Here is an 18,996-nt window from a genome sequence, read left to right on the forward strand (position 1 = left end):
CACCTGACGCGCCCGGTAGCCGGGCCACACCCACCTGACGCCGCCCGGTAGCCGGGCCACACCCACCTGACGCCGCCCGGTAGCCGGACCACACCCACATGACGTCTCCCGGTAGCCGGGCCACACCCACCTGACGCCGTCCGGTAGCCGGGCCACACCCACCTGACGTCGCCCGGTAGCCGGGCCGAGCCTCACACCCGCAGCTGTAGCCCAGTGCCGACTCTGCATCTCGCGCGCACGCGAACTCGGCACCGCACTGAAAACAACAACAGCGCCTTCAAAACCTTCATAGAGCACGGTTGGAAGCACGGTGGGCGCCGGGCGACGGCCTCCCCAACCCCTCAACCTCCCAAAAATGTGACAAGCTGTGACGGAATGAAAGGCAGCACAGCTCGGTCCGTGAAAATTTACCAGAAGCACTGGCGACAAGAAGTCCCATAGCCATGCTATGAAGGACATACCGCACAGCGCCATTAATGCGGACCGAATATCGCACGGTTGTAAAGCGCGGCGCTCCAGAATCACGACAGAACAAAACTGAGAGGATAGTAACGCTCCAGCCGTGCCGTACCAGGTCGCTGCCAGATTCACACGGGCTGCTGGGTTCCTCGCACGTGGCACCCGTCCACGCTGGCTGGCACGAGCACGTGTAGCCGGCTCGTGGCTGCGCCGTGCACGTGGCGCCGTTCTTGCACGGGTCATTGGCGAGACACTCGTCGGCCAGGACGCAGTGCGGATCGTCATCTGAGGAGATAGCCCACGCGGTCACGCCCTGCCCCGGATACTGTGTGGTGGGGGACCGGGGACCAGCTCGCTCGGGCGGAACTTGTAAAGATTCAGAGCATTTTTGAAGTATCGTAGAATGTTGGAACACATTTGTAGTCAGTCATTATCATAGGACAGTACATTGTGAAAACGGATCATAAGTGAAGAACTACATTTCGCCAAAAAAACCGCCCGTGGCTATCCCCATTGGGACGGCAGTCAGCCTCGCCCGGCCCGGCCAGAAACACGAAACCACTTAAACGTCACGGAAACCAGCCGGAGCGTCTGGGTGACCTGAGTTGGTCTCCCAGCCGGAACGTCTGGCTGACCTGAGCTGGTCTCCCAGCCGGAGCGTTTGGCTGACCTGAGCTGGTCTCCCAGCCGGAGCGTCTGGCTGACCTGAGCTGGTCTCCCAGCCAGAGCGTCTGGCTGACCTGAGCTGGCCTCTCACCCGGAGCGGCGACTGACCAGGGCTGGCCTCCCAGCCAGAGCGTCTGGCTGACCTGAGCTGGCCTCCCAGCCAGAGCGTCTGACTGACCTGAGCTGGTCTCCCAGCCGGAGCGTCTGAGCTGACCTGAGCTGGTCTCCCAGCTGGAGCGTCTGGCTGACCTGCGCTGGTCTCCCAGCCGGAGTGTTTGGCTGACCTGAGCTGGTCTCCCAGCCGGAGCGTCTGGCTGACCTGAGCTGGCCTCCCAGCCAGAGCGTCTGACTGACCTGAGCTGGCCTCCCAGCCAGAGCGTCTGGCTGACCTGAGCTGGTCTCCCAGTCAGAGCGTCTGGCTGACCAGAGCTGGCCTCTCACCCGGAGCGGCGACTAACCAAGGCTGGCCTCCCAGCCAGAGCGTCTGACTGACCTGAGCTGGCCTCCCAGCCGGGCGTCTGGCCGCAGCCACAGGAGAAACCGAGCGGGCTGTTGGGATTCCTCTGGCAGGTGCCGACGGCGCCGGCGCACAGCTCCACCGGGCTCTCGCACGGACTGGCCGGCGTCTGGCAGTTGTCGCCCTGCGGGGGAGCGACGGAAGCTCGCGGCGCATGGTTGCTGATACGGGGAACTACGGGACAGGGGGAGTCGGCTCCTCCAAGCACCTGAGCTATGGATTTTGTCCCAAACCACAAAACGATGGATTTCAGGGAAAGACGGTGAACAGACCACTGGCGAAGTCAGCGACATCTATCGCGGGGCTGGCGTCCAGGCAAAATACGCCCTTACAAACATGTTCTCGCAGCATTTTTGTTGTATTTTTCGCAACTGTCACCAGAAGGCAGGCCACATGTTTGGGACTTCGCTCACGTCATCATCCCATGCTTTCCTGAGATGGTTGACTAAGCTGGTTCGCCTAACAACGGGCCTTGAACAGCGAGCTGTCACCTACCTTCCAGGCGGGCGGGCAGGCGCACCTGTACCTCAGACCGGGCAGGCTCTCGCAGGAGCCGCCGTTCTGGCAGGGCGAGCGCTGCAGGCACACGTCCGTCACCTCACACCGCGGGTCAGCCTCTGGAACACACGTGGACAGGCTGGAACATGAGCATCGTAGTCTTGGTACAAGAATGACGGGGGTCGGATCAAGTAGGATGTTCATGAACGTCAGTTACGTCACGAAAGGGTTTAAGACCTTAGAACATACGGAAACATTTCAAGTCACGTTGTAGTTCAGATTCTGGTACGCATGGTTTATCACCCGTCCCGTCACACTTCAAGTTGAACTCTGAAATTCATTGAGGCTCGTCAGTTACCTCCTACCACGGACAACTAATCCTTGAGGAAGAAGAGGTTAACGAATATCTACGGGGTTAACGGTTTTTTAATGTGTCTGCTTGCCAGATCATTTGCATGTTCAGAAAGCTGTATGCCGCAAAACAACGCACAGAAAGGCATCGGGAACAAAGTCGGGTTATCGCCGAGTAACGCGACAATCAATGCACACAACTATCTTGCATCCAGCACATAGAGCCACACAAATGACGTCAGACATACAGAGGTCAAGATATGCGCAATGGGCCGGCGGCTGGCACTGACCCGACTTGGCCGAGTAGCCGGGCACGGCATCGCAGCTGCACGTGTAGCCGGCCAGCGAGTGCGGCGCCAGCTGGCACGTGAAAAGGCGGCCACAGCGCGCGCGCTCGCGGCACGGGTGGCGCGGCTCAGCGCACGTGGCGCCCTTCCAGAGGCCGCGACACGTGCACTGGAAGCGGCCGTCCTTCAGGCTCGTGCAGGCACCGTCGTTAAGGCAGGGCGCGCGCGCCAGACAGATGTCGTCCACTACGCAGGTGGGGTCCTCCGCTGCCGGCGGAGGCAATGTGCGCTGTCGGAGGTGGTGACCTCCGAAGCCCCTCCAACGACAGGCGCCCACGACCGTTCCAGCCCGCGCATTACACGGCCGCCCACGCACACACACCGGCGGAGACGTCCGCGCCGTTGCTCCGCGGGCCTGAGCTCACTCGCCCGCCGGTCGGACCGACCAAGGCCGCCTGGCGTTCTGCTGCACTGCTCACCGGAGCTAGCCCGCCAGCCGGGCGTGGTGTGGCAGTTGCAGCTGTAGCCGGCCGGCGAACCGGCGTCACGCGTACAGGTCCTCCCCACGCCGCACACTGTCTGCTGCGACTCGCACGGGTCGCGCGGCTGATCGCACCGGGCGCCGCCCCAGGCGCGCGCGCAGTTGCACTGGAACTCGCGCGCCGTGCCCTGCAGGCAGGTACCGCCGTTCTGGCACGGGCTGGAGGCCAGGCACTGGTCCCGCACCACGCAGCGCGGGTCGTCCGCTGCCGGCAGGGAGGCGCAGTGGTGACGTCAGACACGGAGGGGGATCTCGAATCTTTGAAGCTTGAAAAGAAAGTGGACCAAATCCGTGGAGAAACTGGTCTTTGGTGCATTGAGAGAGGCCGGGAGGGGGAGGGCTGGATCTCCCATTTTTCGCTGTTCATGCTCTCAACTCATTTTGCGAAATTACGCTCCTGCTCACCGGGCACGCAGTGGCCGTTCCGTAAAAGCGAGACAACACACGGCGCTAAACAAAGGCACTCATGTGAGAACCGCCGGCGTCCCGGCGCCCCGGCAGTCAACTTACGGGCTCGGGCGTCCCAGCCGGGCTTGGCGTCGCAGCTGCAGACGAAGCCGGCCGGCGCGGTTGGGTCGCGCTGGCACTGGAAGCCGTCACCGCAGGGCGCCGCCGTGCACGGATCCAGCGGCTGGTCGCAGGCGGCGCCTGTCCAGGCCGGCGGGCACGAGCAGCGGTACGCGTCGCTGGCCGTGGCCAGGCAAGTGGCACCGTTGCGGCAGGGCTGCAGTGCCACGCACGGGTCGGCTACCTCGCACTGTGGCTCGCTGGCTGCCGGCGAGAGGAGAGCGCGGCTCGAGTGTCTCCTGACGGACCGTGGTGCGGCTCGAGTGCCCCCCCCCCGACGGGCCGAGGTGCGGCTCAAGTGTCTCCCGACGGGCCGAGGCGCGGCTCGAGTGTCTCCCGACGGGCCGAGGCGCGGCTCGAGTGTCTCCCGACGGGCCGAGGCGCGACTCGAGTGTCTCCCGACGGGCCGAGGTGCGGCTTGAGTGTCTCCCGACGGGCCGAGGCGCGACTCGAGTGTCTCCTGACGGACCGTGGTGCGGCTCGAGTGTCCCCCGACGGGCCGAGGTGCGGCTCAAGTGTCTCCCGACGGGCCGAGGAGCGGCTCGAGTGTCTCCCGACGGGCCGAGGAGCCGCTCGAGTGTCCCCCGACGGGCCGAGGAGCGGCTCGAGTGTCTCCCGACGGGCCGAGGAGCCGCTCGAGTGTCCCCCGACGGGCCGAGGCGCGGCTCGAGTGTCCCCCGACAGGCTGAGGTACGGCTGGTGACGAGGGCGGCCAGAGTTGTAACACATACGCAAAATGACATGCCTACCTGTCCTCCAAGCGGATGGCTATTGGCTTCGTGGCTGTTACCTGCTGTGTTTTTACTGCTCTGTCAGTTAGTCCATTTACGTGACAGTCAAGTGGAGGCAACCTATGTAAGGCCGCGTTGTCCCGACGTCTTACGAACGAATTCCGCACTCAGCAACTGCTCTGAAATAATTGGAAGGAAGAGAAGTGCTTCTCACCAAAGCGAAATGAAACCGATAAAACCAAAACAGGCCTGCCGAGCTAACCCACAAAAAACCAAAGTAGCTCGAGGCACCGCCTGGCAGCGCACCATCGAGGCACTAGCGCCCGCCGGTGGGGCCAGTGATCCGGCGAACCCACCTGAGACGGTCTTCCAGCCGGGCTTCTTGTGGCAGCCGCAGCTGTAGCCGGCCGGCCGGCTGGTGTCTCGTTCGCAGGTCCACTCGGCGCCGCACAAAGAGCGCTGCGACACATCGCAGGGGCAGGTCAGCAGGCGTCACCAGCACGCCCCTAATATCAGCCCTACAGGCACAGTTCACAGGTCCACTCGGCGCCGCACGAAGAGCGCTGCGACACACCGCTGGGGCTGGTCAGCAGGCGTCACCAGCACGCCCCTAATCTCAGCCCTTTAGGCACAGCGGGCGCGCGTGGTATACCAGACTCGCGTCACGCCGCACAGGCGAACGAGTCCACCACAGGCAGCGTGGCTCTCAATCATCTCAGCCACAACGGAAACGTGCTTTACATCTGCTCGCATACGTAAGGATGATCCAAAGGTAGTTATGTCCAGCTAATCTATATTGACACCCAAAAAGGCCGTATCTACATTCCACCCATTGAAGATGTTATCGCACGCACACGAGGATTCAGGTCCTGGACCTGATTCCAATGCCCGCCACGCGCCGGAACTAGCTCCGTAAAGCGCACGGCAGCGCTCCCGCCAATGCTACTAACGCCATCGCCGGTCTGGCAGACGTCCCTGGGCTCGTTGCAGGCCGGGCCGGACCAGGCGGCACCGCACTTGCAGGTGAAGCCGCCGGCCGGAGCCGGAGTGCAGGGGGCGCCGTTCTCACACGGCTGGCCAGCCAGACAGGCGTCGTACAGTACACAGCGCGGAGACTGCGCTGAAACACGGCGGGCAGAGCAGAGCTGAAGCATCGCGATCATGGCGGACAGAGCATGGCTAAAACATCTTAAACACGGCGGACAGCGCAGAGCTGAAACACCGCAAACGCGGCGAAACAAGCGCAGAGCTGAAACACATTAAACACAGCGGACAGAGCAGAGCTGAAACACTGCCAGTCCCTCAGCTCAGAGTACGGGACCACATTGTAGCACAGCAGCCAGAGCAGAGCTGACGTGATAGCCCAGGCACGGAAATTGCACCGTTCAAAGGGGCTGGAGCGCAGCCGTGGCAACAGCAGGCGTCGTGAAAGCTCAGCACCGTGTTGATGTAGAACACTCGCATGGCACGCGCTCAACACGAGGCTGGTGGTTCACAGGCATCATAACGGTCTGGCACCGCTCTCAAAGGACCAGCGACGGGTTTGGATGTCGTGTCCGGCAGAAATGCGAATGATGGGCCAGCATTAAAGGACGGTCGGATTGCAGTGTCGTTTCAGTGGAGCATCACCGGCTGCGTTCGCAGTCCGCCTGAATCGATGTCAGCTGGCCCTGACGCAGCGAGCCGCCGCCGCTCGGCAGCCCCGGAGTGCGCCTACCCGAGTGTTGTCTCCAGCCCGGCTTGCTGGCGCAGTTGCAGCTGTAGCCGACAGGGGACGAGGTGTTCCTGGAGCACTGAAACCCCTTGCCGCAGTCCACCTGTCGCCGGCAGACAGCATGTGTTACACAGCGGTCCTCCCGGCGGTCCGGCACGGCCCATCGGCAGCAGTGAACCGGCCGATCGACAGCGTGGTCATGTCTCGGCGGTCCACGTTAAGCGATTTCTCAGGCAATACCAGCTTCGCTCGCACTGGCTTGACGTCTGACCAGAGCCGTGGTCGCCCCACTTCTAGAGTGTGTGTCTTTCACGCTAACAAAGGTCCTGTGTCGCATCAAGCGTCAAGATATTGGACGTGCATCAATGAAATAGTCATAATGTCTCGCAAAAGGTCTTTAGAGTATAATCCAGTGTTTCGGGCAAGATAACCGTCCTGTGTCACTTCGATTCTGTCCCATTTCGAAGACTGCAGTGTGCGCCGAGCCATCCACTGGCATCGCAACCCTCGGCATGCCACGGCGAAACCAGAAACCAAAGCGCGCGTATCGGCCACCGCCGCGCCCCGAACCGCTCGCTGCTCCTCATGCCGCGCGGCCTCGTCCCGGCACAGCCGGCCGGCGCGCCGCCCGGCCGCGCGGCCGCCCCGGCCAGCCGGCCGCGTTGGTGGACCAACCCCGTCAGCGGTGCACGGGTCGGCCGTGCGGCTGCAGTTCTGACCGCGCCAGGCCGGCGCGCACTGGCAGCTGTAGCCGCGGTCGGCGCGCGTGCTGCAGACGCCAGAGTTCTGGCACGGCCGCGTCGCCAGGCACACGTCGCTGACCTCGCAGCGCGGGTCCGTATCTGCGGTCAGAGCGACGGTGGCACTGGTAGCACCGGCTCGTGACAATCCGCCGTTCTGCACTCAGAATGTGGTGTATAGGCGCCATGACAGCGAAAAGTCAGCGATAATAGTCAGCGAACGGCCACTGTGTGTCATGGCACAGGGCGCTATCTGCTCCAGTCTCGCTCAGCACCATGCACGACGATGGCTGTGGGCTGCGGCACGCCCCGTCTCACAGCAGGCACCAGCTACAACGCAGACGGATTGACCCAGACGATGCGCACGCCTCCGTACCAGCCGCGGCGACAGCCTCACCGGAGATGGCGCGCCAGCCGGGCTTGGAGTTGCAGCCGCACGTGTAGCCGACTGGCTTGTTGGGGTTGCGGCCGCACTGCCAGCCGCCGCCGCACAGGTGCGGGTCGCGGTCGCACGGGCTCTCCTCGCGCTCGCAGTCGGCGCCCGCCCAGGCCGGCAGGCACTCACAGCCGTACTGGCGACCGTCGCCCTTCAGGTGGCACGTGCCGCCGTTCTTGCAGGGCGACGTGGCCTGGCACACGTCGCTGACGACGCACTGCGGCTCCTTGTCTGCCGGGCGCGGTCGCGGCGGTCAAGCGTGCGGCCCCCGTCAGCAGCCGGGCAACGCGGGCTGACTGGGCTGACTGCATTAGGTCGGCTCCAGCCAGGCGTGTCCGAAGAGGACGCCACGGTCCGAAAAACCCGCGCCAGGTCTGATGGCACGATGGACAAACATTTCTACCGGACGCAGGCTACGAAGGACACGGAGCAGGACGCGTTCAGGACGCAGGACGCGGAGCAGGACGTGTTCAGGACGCCGCACACGGAGGCGCGGCGTGATCGGCAGTTCCGCCGCTGCCCCTGCCGCCGACATGGCGGCGCGGCCGCCAGTGTCTGACCTGACTTAGCCACGTAGCCGGGCCGCGTGTGGCAGGAGCAGGTGAGGCCGGCTGCTGAGTCCGGATCTCGCTGGCACGGCCAGTCGCCGCCGCACGGGTTCGGCTGCTCGGCGCACGGGAACTGCGGGCTGGTGCAGTCGCGACCGACCCAGGCCGGCGAGCAGCTGCCGCACACCGGCCGCATGAGCCTCAGTCAGCGACGGCTCCGCAGCTTTGTCCCACTCGTCATTCGCCCGGCACGGCCGCGGTAGACGCCGCCCCGTGAGGGCTTGTGGCTATATCCAAACACGCGTGGTCGCCCAAGAATGAGAGCTCATGGAATCCGGTTTAGTATCGGAGAAGCTTTTGAAGCTATTGCTTTTGCTTAGCAACCCAATACAGACCTTAATTACAGCGCTCCCAGGCTGTATATATGTATCCATGCAAGTACATATTCATCTTGAAACATGACCTTGACCTTGATAACGCACCAGACATTGTGTTGCTGGATGTTTGACTGGTAGCGGCTTCTCGCACTAGGAACGGCGACCAGGTCTGACCTGCACGTGTAGTTTCCCTCGCCGTGGTAGGTGCAGGTGCCGCCGTTCTGACAGGGAGACTGGGCCAGGCACACGTCCGAAATCTGGCAGCGCGGGTCGCTGGCTGCCGATAGTTGGACAGGTCTCAACAGCTGCCATGTCAATTTCATGACGACATGCATGTGGCTTTTAACTCCAAGCATACACGCAGGTAATTGTATTGCTGTTAGCCGTGATCATAGCAGTGCTTAACAGGCTGATCCTGTTCACCCAATCACGCACGGGTAAACTGACACAAAACAGACGCCACACGTCACTGAGACGTACCACAAAACGTGTCCATCGCCGCAGCACACGCAAGCCAGTCCCGAGCCCGGAAGCCGGCCGGCCGGTCCTCCCCGGCAGCCGGGCACACCATGCGGCCTCTCACCGCTAGCCGGCCGCCAGCCGGGCTTGCTGGTGCAGCCGCAGCTGAAGCCGATGGCGACGGACGGGTCGCGCTCGCAGCGCCACTCCCGGCCGCACATCTGCTCCTCGGCGTCGCACGGGTCGCGCGCGTCGGCGCACACGGCGCCCGACCAGGCCGGCCGGCAGGCGCACGCGAAGCCGGAGCGGCGCGGCGAGCAGGAGCCGCCGTTCAGGCACGGCCGGTCGGCCAGGCAGCGGTCGTACACCACGCAGCGCGGGTCGCTCTCTGGGAGGCGACACGAGCAGGCGGGGCAGGAGCAAGCGGTCGTGGTATCGGAGACGCGAGGGCCAGGCAGGGGCTGCGCACGATCGCACAGCGCATGCTGAGTGTGGTGATGATCTCAGCTAAACAAAGGGAACGTCTCAAGAGCCAGAGCGTGCGTCACCGCGCTATCTGGGTTAGGTCGAGTTATGGACAGCACACGCGGGCTGCAAGCATTTTTCAGCACAACTTACAAATGCAGGGTGCGGCATACCAAGGCAGTTAAAGCACACGATTCGAAGCTGGTGTTCATATATTACACAGCGAGGTTTCCACTAACTGCTCCATAATCAACTCGGCATCAAACAGTGTTAGGCTCTCCTCTTCCGCGGCCGCCCGCCGCCCGCCACGCCTCGTCCTGCCCCCTCCCCCACAGAGCCGACTCACTGGACTTGGCGCGCCAGCCGGGCTTGGTGTCGCAGCTGCAGTTGTAGCCGAGCTGGCGGTGGGGCGCGCGCTGGCAGCGCCAGCCGGGGCCGCACGGCCGCGCCATTCCGTCCTCGGCGCACGGGTCGGTCGGCGACGAGCAGCGCCGCCCCCGCCAGGCCGGCGCGCAGTCGCAGCGGTAGTGGCGGCCCCCCAGGCTGCTGCACGTGCCGCCGTGGTGGCACACGTCGCGCGCAGCCAGGCAGATGTTGGACACGGCGCACTTGGGCATGTCAGCTGCGGCGGGAGCGACGGGTGGAGGTGAGGGCGCGGCGATCACCCGAACGCATTCGACGACGACCACAGCAGACGATTGTTGTAAGAGCACCTGCTAGACTGCTGCTGCCGATGCTTGCCAAGATAGCTCTGGCCTATGCGAGGTCGCTGCCGCCTCATTCAGAGGGCCTTTTACCTATGTCATGTCACTGACCTCCGCCCCCCCCCCCTCCCCCAGTCCTCACCAGAAGCCGCGCCACTCACGTGCCGTGGCGTTCCAGCCGGGGTAGGCGTCGCAGCCGCAGTTGTAACCGACTGGGCTGGCCGGATCGCGTGAGCATCGCCAGTTGCGACCGCACGCCGTCGCCGAGGCGTTCCGGCACGGGTCCACCACGTCCCCGCACGTGTCGCCGCCCCAGGCCGGCGGGCACGTGCAGCGGAAGCCGGCGCCGGCCTCGGTGGGGCTGCACGCGCCGCCGTGCTGGCAGGGCCGGCGCGCCAGGCACGCGTCGGTAACCACGCAGCCGGGCCGCTCGGCAGACTCAGCCCGGTACCCAGGCGTCTTCTCGCAGTTGCACGTGTAGCCGACGGCGGCGCTGGGTTCGCGCGAGCACTGGAACGAGCCGCAGAGGCGGGCGCCGCCGCCGGTGCACGGGTCGGCCGGCAGGTGGCAGCGCGAGCCGCGCCACGCCGGCGGGCAGCGGCAGCGGAAGCGCGCGCCGGCCGCCGGCGAGCACACGCCGCCGTTGTGGCAGTGGTTGCGGATGGCGCAGACGTTCCACAGCACGCACGTCCGGTTGGTGGCTGGAATGCGACGGCCCGAGGTCAGCGCAACGGTGTCGGCTCGGGGTAGGAAGCAAGCGCGGATCGACCAGCATCGCGGCAGGCAACAAACGCTGCATGGTGCGGTGAAGGCCGGCTCAGAAACTGTTGATGAACTCCGAGAAATCATTTCTTGAAACAGGATGATATCAAGAAGCGACAGCCAATTACGAGACTACAGCGCATTAGTTTCATAATCATGCTAAGTGATTGCATCTCTGCGAGGCTATAATTCCTAGCTTATAAAAGGGCGGAGAGATAAGGACGGTGCCACCAGCTGACTGTGTGACGACCCTGACAACATCCCGCTGCATCTGCGCACTCACGCGAGGCCGGCCGGTAGCCGGGCCTCTCCTCGCAGCTGCACCGGTAGCCCGGCCCAGTGCTGTTGGCGTCTCGCTGGCAGCTGAACCTGCCGCAAGGGCTGCCCTGCGCGCACGGGTCGCGCTCCTCGGCGCACGTGGCGCCGCGCCAGGTCGGCGGGCACGTGCAGCGGAACTGGTCGCCGCCGCCCGTGGAGTGGCACGTGCCGCCGTTCTTGCAGGCGGTCCGCGCCAAACAAATGTCCGTGATGACGCAGGTCGGATTTTTGGCTGAAGGGACAGCAACAAGTGCGATAATCTAACGAACGCGTCCGTAGCTTGAGCAAGAAGGGCATACGGTCACAGAGACAGAGAGAGAGGGGGGGGGGGGGGGGCGGGGAACTTCGATGCGAAGTGAAGCAAGTTGCCGTCAGCTTGATTACTATAGTCTGCCTAAACAACACTGCTCTCTACCGTTACCGTTCAAGTCAGCGAATCATTCCCCGCAGCTACCGTCACTATAAGCTATCATCAGAATAAGCACAGCGGTTTTTGGTGAATAAAATGCACTCCCGAAACACAAAGAGAATCTTTTCTCCACACCAGCCATGCTGATTACGCACTGAATGACGCTATCCCGGCCGCGAGTGGGGCAGACCAGCGGCGGGGCCTTACCGGACTTGGCGCCCCAGCCGGGCCGTTCGCCGCAGCCGCAGCTGAGGCCGGCAGCGGCCGTAGCGTCACGGCTGCAGTTCCAGCCGGCGCCGCACACGTCACCGCCGTCCGCGCACGGGTCGCGCACCGTGGCGCACAGCGTGCCGCTCCAGGCAGGCCGGCACGCGCACGTGAACTGCGCGCCCTCGCCCGGCTGGCAGGTGGCGCCGTTCTGACACGGCTTCTTGGCCAGACACACGTCCGATATGCGGCAGCTGGGGTTCTCCTCTGAGGGGGGCGTGGCGATGACGTGAGGGAGTGGGCTGCGGCTGCCCCCCGCAAGAGCCGTGCAGGTGGAAGCAGCTTTCTCACACCGGCAAGTGATCGCCGAAAACAGCGTGCTGTCGAAGTGAAAACGTATCCAATTTCGGTAATAAAGTTTAGCTGCGTGTCGGGTCCAGACTATGAGCATGACCGAAACCACGTAACGGAGGGGAACTGGAACCTGCCAAGATCCACACACCTGAGGTGGGGTGGTAACCTGCCCAGAGCCACGCGCCTGAGGTGGGGTGGTAACCTGCCCAGACCCACACACCTGAGGTGGGGTGGTAACCCGCCCAGACCCACACACCTGAGGTGGGGTGGTAACCCGCCCAGACCCACACACCTGAGGTGGGGTGGTAACCTGCCCAGAGCCACGCGCCTGAGGTAGGGTGGTAACCTGCCCAGACCCACACACCTGATGTGGGGTGGTAACCTGCCCAGACCCACGCACCTGAGGTGAGGTGGTAACCTGCCCAGACCCACACACCTGAGGGAGGGTGGTAATGTGCCCTAACCCACGCACCTGAGGTGGGGTGGTAACCGGGCCGTGCCTCACAGCCGCAGCTGTAGCCGGCGCGCGTGGTCGGGTCGCGGGAGCACGGCCAGCCGGGGCCGCACGGCTGTGCGCCCTGGCACGGGTCGCGCGGCGCCTGGCAGCGGGACCCGCTCCAGGCGGCCGAGCAGCGGCAGGAGAAGGAGATGCCGGCGCCCGGCGAGCAGACGCCGCCGTGGCGACACGGCCGCTGCACCAGACACGCATCCGACACGGTGCAGCGCGGGTCACGGGCTGCCGGTGGCGGCAGTGGCGCTCGGTCAGACGGGATGCCCACGTAGGTAAGAAGGCATCATGTCATAAATATCACGTCGAACGCAAAAGAGCCGCGGGTGTAACACAGCTGGCAACGAAACACAACGCTGCCTAGAGATCCTCTGTGATCAGGTCCGGAGCGGTCGGCCAGCGCCAATCAGCGCCGGGCGCGCGGGCGAGCCGCTGAGCGGTCAGCTGACCTGACCTGACACGACCTTGTAGCCGGGTCTGGAGTCGCAGCCGCAGCTGTAGCCAGCCGGCGAGAGCGGGTCGCGGGCGCACTGCCACGGCTGGCCGCAGAACGACTGGCGGCAGGGGTCGCGCGGCCGCCGACACGTGCTGCCCGTCCAGGCCAGCGTGCACTGGCAGCGCGCCGGCAGCCCGCCAGCGCCGCCCGTGCACGTGCCTCCGTTGCGGCACGGGTTCCGCGCCAAGCACTCGTCCACCACCACACACCGCGGCTGCGAGACTGCCAACGGAGGGCAAGGTTAGGCGGACAAGTCGATCTCAGTTAAGAGTACCGTTCATAACGTGAAACTCGAAGGTCGTGGCGTTCTCTTTTTGGAGTCGCACCCATTCTTTACACGTTTGTAGTCATCAACCTGCCACTGACACAAGTGTGTTTTTGTGTTCATGTTTTGTCAAATCTTTACACTGATCATCGATTGGATGGTTTTACAACACTGGACGATGATTATACAAAATTTGTACACCAGCGCAGTCCAAAACAAGACGAGCATGACAGCGATCGAGTCCAAGTGCAGCGGCCGTACCTCCCTTGGAGCCCCAGCCCTTCAGGTTGCAGTCGCAGGAGTAGCCAGCGCCTGAGTCCGCGTCGCGTTTACAGCCCCAGCGGGCGTCGCCGCAGGGCGACGGCTTCTGCAGGCACGGGTCGCGGGGCTCACGGCACTTCTCGCCCTGCCAGGCGGGCGGGCAGGCGCAGCGCCAGCCGCCGTCCGCGGCGTCGCTGCACGTGCCGCTGTTCTTGCAGGGACTGAGCGCCAGACACGCCCGGCGGACCACGCAGCGCGGATCGCTCTCTGTCAGCACGGGCCGCGCCGGTCGTCAGCCGAGCCCTGCCGCGACACCACCCTACGCACGCGCACACACAGACACACCGGGCGAGACGCACAGGCAGTCGGGTGGATTCGCACGCGTCGGGTCGTCGTGTCTCGTCAGGTCAGCGCGTCGCCCGGCGGCACGGCGCGGCGCCGCCCGCCGGTGCCGCCGTCTCACCGGAGGCGGCAGCCCAGCCGGGCCGGCGCTCGCAGCCGCAGCTGAAGCCGGCCGCCGCGTCCGGCTCGCGCTGGCAGCGGAAATGGGCGCCGCAGCGGTCGGCGCCGCCGGCGCACGGCTGCGCCGGCAGCTCGCAGTGCTCGCCGCGCCAGGCCGGCGTGCAGGCGCAGACGACCCGGCCGTCCGACGCCGAGCAATTGCCCATGTTTCGGCAAGGGCTCCGTGCCAAGCACACGTCCGTGATGACGCAGGCCGGCTTCTCCTCTGCGGGGCGGGAGTGAGTGAGGCGAGTATTCGGCGTTCTTGCACTGTGTGCGATGGTCATACACTTTGCCAGGAGCTGGGAGTCGCCATGACAGGCACGGTCAAGGCGTCACCCGTTTTTTTCGACATTTCCTATCTGTGTTACACGTAAGGCACAGGCTCAAGTGGCACGTCATGTAACACGATACATGCACATCTAACAGCCATTTTTCGGACGCGCAAGCATCAGGCACAATGATGGGCACATCAGCATCCCGCCAGCAAAGAGCCCTTCAGCGCGGCCGAGTACCCACCGGTGCCACAATGATGGGCACATCAGCATCCCGCCAGCAGAGCCCTTCAGCGCGGCCGAGTACCCACCGGTGCCACAATGATGGGCACATCAGCATCCCGCCAGCAGAGCCCTTCAGCGCGGCCGAGTACCCACCGGTGCCACAATGATGGGCACATCAGCATCCCGCCAGCAAAGAGTCCTTCAGCGCGGCCGAGTACCCACCGGTGCCACAATGATGGGCACATCAGCATCCCGCCAGCAAAGAGCCCTTCAGCGCGGCCGAGTACCCACCGGTGCCACAATGATGGGCACATCAGCATCCCGCCAGCAAAGAGTCCTTCAGCGCGGCCGAGTACCCACCGGTGCCACAATGATGGGCACATCAGCATCCCGCCAGCAAAGAGTCCTTCAGCGCGGCCGAGTACCCACCGGTGCCACAATGATGGGCACATCAGCATCCCGCCAGCAAAGAGTCCTTCAGCGCGGCCGAGTACCTACCGGTGCCACAATGATGGGCACATCAGCATCCCGCCAGCGAAGAGCCCTTCAGCGCGGCCGAGTACCCACCGGTGCCGTTGCCAAAGCCGGGCCGGTTGCAAAGGCAGTGGAAGCCGCGCCGGCGTGCCGGCTCGCGGCGGCAGGCGAACGGCGCACACTCGCGGGCGCCGCCCTCGCGGCAGGGCTGCCGCTGCAGCTGGCACCGCTCGCCGCGCCAGGCGGCGCCGCAGCGGCAGCTGAACGCCAGGCCGGCGCCGGCAGCGCGGCACTGGCCGCCGTGCATGCAGGGCGGCTGCGCCCGGCAGATGTCGCTGACGCGACAGCGTGGCTCTGTGGCCGAGACGGCCGCGTAGCCGGCGGTGGCGTTGCAGCCGCAGCTGTAGCCGGCCGGCGAGTCGGGGTCGCGCGCACACGACCACCGTCGGCCGCAGCTGTCGGCCATGAACGTCACGGCTAGGAGCGGAGTGGCTGGTGCCGCACGAGGACACGAGTACCGAACACGCCGAGCGGTCGATCACGGGGAAATCGTGAGGCGCAGTGGGTGCCTGGTTACCATATCTTACCATAGATGGGCCAGTCCATGATATTTTACTTGGAAACTAGGTATATTATACAGGCGCGAGGCAAAGACCTTTGACGCTCCAGGCGGGGACAGCTCCACATACAAAAGAAAGAGCATCTCCTCCCTGTCCCATCTCAGAGACATTTTTGGCACCTGAACGCGTTGATAGGCTGAGAACATGCCCCAACATCGCTCTCTTCAAGCAGCACCGGTACCTCGCCGCGCCGACTCCCACAGACTCCCACAGACTCCTACAGATTCACACAGACCCCCACAGACTCCCACAGGCTCTCAGGTTCCGGACGGCGCACTCACAGTGCCGGTGTGTGCACACAAGGGTCCGCTGGCTTCTCGCAGGTGCCCCCGCGCCAGGCAGGGTGGCAGCGGCACGATACGCCGCTCTTGTTCCAACTACACGTGCCGTTGTTCTTGCAGGGTCGCCGTGCCACGCACGGGTCCACCACGTGGCAGCGCGGCTCTGCGTCTGGCGGGCGGAACGCAGGTCGTCAACGCCGAGGGGCGCCGGATATAGGAACGGAGGAGCCGTCAGTGGATCGTGCAAAAACGAGATGAGAAAGTTGATGGGGTAAACTAAACAGCATCGATTGTTTCGCAAGAACGAAATGCTTACATCAAAGCTTTTGGCGTATTGTCCGTCAATGGTATGACAGCGTAATCGCCCACTCGAGGGTGACTGTCAGCCAGCCACCTCTCACCAACGCCCTGGGGTACCGGGTCAAAACCGTGGCAAGCCTGACCACACCGGAGCCACTCCACGCTTCAGCCCCGTCCGCACCCCTCCCCGGGCCAGGCGACCACTGACCGGAGACGGCCGCCCAGCCGGGCCGCTCGTGGCAGGAGCAGTTGTAGCCGGCCGGGCTGTCCGGGTCACGGCGGCAGCTCCAGCCGCCGGCACCGCAGAGCGCGCCGGCGCCGGCGGCCGCACACGGGTCGGCGACGGCCGCGCAGTCGGCACCGGACCAGGCCGGCGCACACGAGCAGTTGAAGCCGCCCGGCTCCGGCAGGCACGTGCCGCCGTTCCGGCACGGCGTGGAGGCCATGCAGTGGTCGGCGATGACGCAGCCGGGCTCGTCCTCTGCGGCCGACACATGGCTGCCGTCAGCAGTGCGCGGCGTGCCCGCTCTCCTCGTCACAGTGGCGGCGGGACACGCTCTGCACCAGTCTTCATTCAACGCCATTGATAGCAAAAAATAACAAAGCTGTTTAGTAGTCGGTGATTTTCGCTGTCTGCAAAGACCTGCGGATCAGTTTAATTATAGGCTGAGAGCCGTGACTCCCTCGCGGAATCCTTCAACTTCCGACAACAAACCTCCCCGGATGGGACATCTGGGATCCCCTCAGATGTGCATTCTTAGGGGTCTCGATAAACGTCATTAAAATTCGCAGCGGGCAGCGGCGCTCACCGACCGCACCGGTGGGTCTGCTCACCAGACTTGGAAGCCCAGCCGGGGCGGCGCCCGCAGTCGCAGGCGAAGCCAGCTGGCGAGGCCGGCTCGCGGCGGCACGTGAACCCCAGTCCGCACGACTGGCCGTTGGCGCACGGGTTGCGCGGCAGCCGGCACGTAGCGCCGCTCCAGGCCGGCGGGCAGCGGCACGTGTAGAGGCCGCCATCTCGAGGCGAGCACGTGCCGCCGTTGAGGCACGGCCGGCGCGCCAGGCACACGTCCGACACCACGCAGCGCGGGTTGCTGTCTGGAAACGGGACGGCTCGTGTGCGTGCGGTCTGGGCGCGGCGAGGGTACACGGCACAGTGATGCCCGTATGTTACATCGGTGCGGGCAGGTGCAAGCACCTGTCCGTACCTCACAGCAAACACCTGTGTGATGACAACGCTTTCAAGGATGGAGATCCCACATCATTTGACGCTCTGAAAACCCGTCACATTTATCACTGTGATGTGCAAAACACGATACTGACAGAACAGAAACGCAACACAGCACCCAACGGCTCCGAACTTCTGACGTCTCAAGAGCCCAGGTGGTCACCCACCGGACAGTGGCCGCCAGCCGGGCCTGCTGCAGTCGCACGCGTAGCCGAGAGTCTTCAGTGGAGCACGGGCGCAGGGGAAGCCGCGCTGGCAGAGTGTGGTGCCGGCCGAGCACGGGTCCCGCTCGTCGGCGCACACAGCGCCCTGCCACGCCGGTGCGCACGCACACTCGAACGTGGTGCCGCCGCGCGACACGCACGTGCCGCCGTTCCGGCACGGGTCGCTCGCCAGGCAGATGTTATCGATGTGGCACCGGGGTGTGATGGCTGGAAGGCAGACGCGGTAGGATGGGATGGCTTCCAATGGCAGCAGTTTGAAGGAAATGTTCCGAAGATGCGCATGTTCACACAAAGACCCCCCCCACCCCCCGTCCTCCTCCATCCATCCATCCATCTATCCACCAACATTCCGCTGTTTAGGCAAATATGCCGCAACGTTTTCGACAGGCGTGGGACTGAGAGAAAGAAGCACCGGTGGCGGAATCTGGATAAAGCCACCCATCCATTAAGTTTCAGCGCACGTAGCAAAGTCCCCTGTCATGCCAGCCAGAGCGGTGCCCCAGATAGCAGCTCCAAGCCAGCGTCTGACTCACGGGACACCTTGGCCCAGCCGGGCCGGACGCCGCAGTGGCAGCTGTAGCCGGCCGGGCTCGGCTCGCTGCGCGTGCAGTTGAAGCCGACGCCGCACACGTCCCGCTGCAGGGGGCACGGGTCCCGCGGCTCCTGACACAGCCGGCCGCCCCAGGCCGGCCGACACAGGCAGCTGAAGCGAGCCGGGCCGCGCCGGCAGGTGGCGCCGTTGCGACAGGGGCGGTGTGCTGCGCACGCGTCGGCCACCACGCAGGCCGGGTCCGTGTCTGCCGGCGCGAAGACAGCGGCGGCGCTGAGGCGGCCCGGCTGGGCGGGCCGCTCACGGCGCACACGGCACGGCAGAGGCACGGCACGGCAGAGGCAGAGACAAGGCGCACACGGCACGGCAGAGGCACGGCACGGCACAGGCAGAGACACGGCGCACACGGCACGGCAGAGGCACGGCACGGCAGAGGCAGAGACACGGCGCACACGGCACGGCAGAGGCACGGCACGGCACAGGCAGAGACACGGCGCACACGGCACGGCAGAGGCACGGCGCACACGGCACGGCAGAGGCACGGCACGGCACGGCACGTGGAGCAAGCAGCATATCACAATACTACAGGGGAGAATGTTTTTCATCGACATGATTCCGACCAAACATTACGGATATTCATGCATTATGGCGATGGACAGCGGAAGATTATCATACAGC

The 18,996-nt window shown here is 64.6% G+C and overlaps 3 protein-coding genes and 1 long non-coding RNA gene across 4 annotated transcripts in view; 1 reads left to right on the forward strand and 3 right to left on the reverse strand.

Moving 5' to 3' along the window:
* Positions 1-134, forward strand: part of LOC119100147 (transcription factor E2F1) — a 10,080-nt gene extending 9,946 nt beyond the window's left edge. Inside the window, exon 7 of the mRNA XM_037223256.1 lies at positions 84-134. Coding sequence (XP_037079151.1) covers positions 84-134 — 51 coding nt within the window. The remainder of the gene's footprint in view (positions 1-83) is intronic.
* Positions 135-162: 28 nt separating this feature from the next.
* Positions 163-7,075, reverse strand: LOC119100149 (fibropellin-1; the record flags this gene model as incomplete). Its single annotated transcript, XM_037223259.1, is given in 11 exon segments — positions 163-256; positions 572-744; positions 1,619-1,766; positions 2,138-2,259; positions 2,782-3,045; positions 3,333-3,524; positions 3,830-4,090; positions 4,974-5,076; positions 5,568-5,737; positions 6,335-6,434; positions 7,007-7,075. Coding segments are annotated over 11 exon segments (1,696 nt in total), but the record flags the coding sequence as incomplete, so codon positions are not given.
* Positions 7,076-7,678: 603 nt separating this feature from the next.
* Positions 7,679-8,703, reverse strand: LOC119101744 (uncharacterized). Its single transcript, XR_005094610.1, has 3 exons — positions 8,607-8,703; positions 8,068-8,231; positions 7,679-7,738 (listed from the first exon to the last, which is right to left on the reverse strand). It is a non-coding gene; the product is annotated as an uncharacterized LOC119101744 (long non-coding RNA).
* Positions 8,704-9,160: 457 nt separating this feature from the next.
* LOC119100150 (neurogenic locus notch homolog protein 4) lies at positions 9,161-18,945 on the reverse strand (the record flags this gene model as incomplete). The annotated part of the gene is made up of 16 exons (XM_037223260.1): positions 18,939-18,945; positions 18,462-18,565; positions 18,359-18,431; positions 17,712-17,975; positions 17,352-17,414; positions 16,648-16,797; positions 16,123-16,185; positions 14,339-14,367; positions 13,641-13,785; positions 13,068-13,336; positions 12,583-12,709; positions 11,884-12,023; positions 11,106-11,229; positions 10,678-10,761; positions 9,703-9,978; positions 9,161-9,279 (listed from the first exon to the last, which is right to left on the reverse strand). Coding segments are annotated over exons 1-16 (2,037 nt in total), but the record flags the coding sequence as incomplete, so codon positions are not given.
* Between the last annotated feature and the right edge of the window lie 51 nt (positions 18,946-18,996).

The sequence above is a fragment of the Pollicipes pollicipes genome, unplaced genomic scaffold (assembly GCF_011947565.3).
Source record: "Pollicipes pollicipes isolate AB1234 unplaced genomic scaffold, Ppol_2.1 Scaffold_4881;HRSCAF=5763_pilon_pilon_pilon, whole genome shotgun sequence".
NCBI lineage: Eukaryota > Metazoa > Arthropoda > Thecostraca > Pollicipedomorpha > Pollicipedidae > Pollicipes > Pollicipes pollicipes.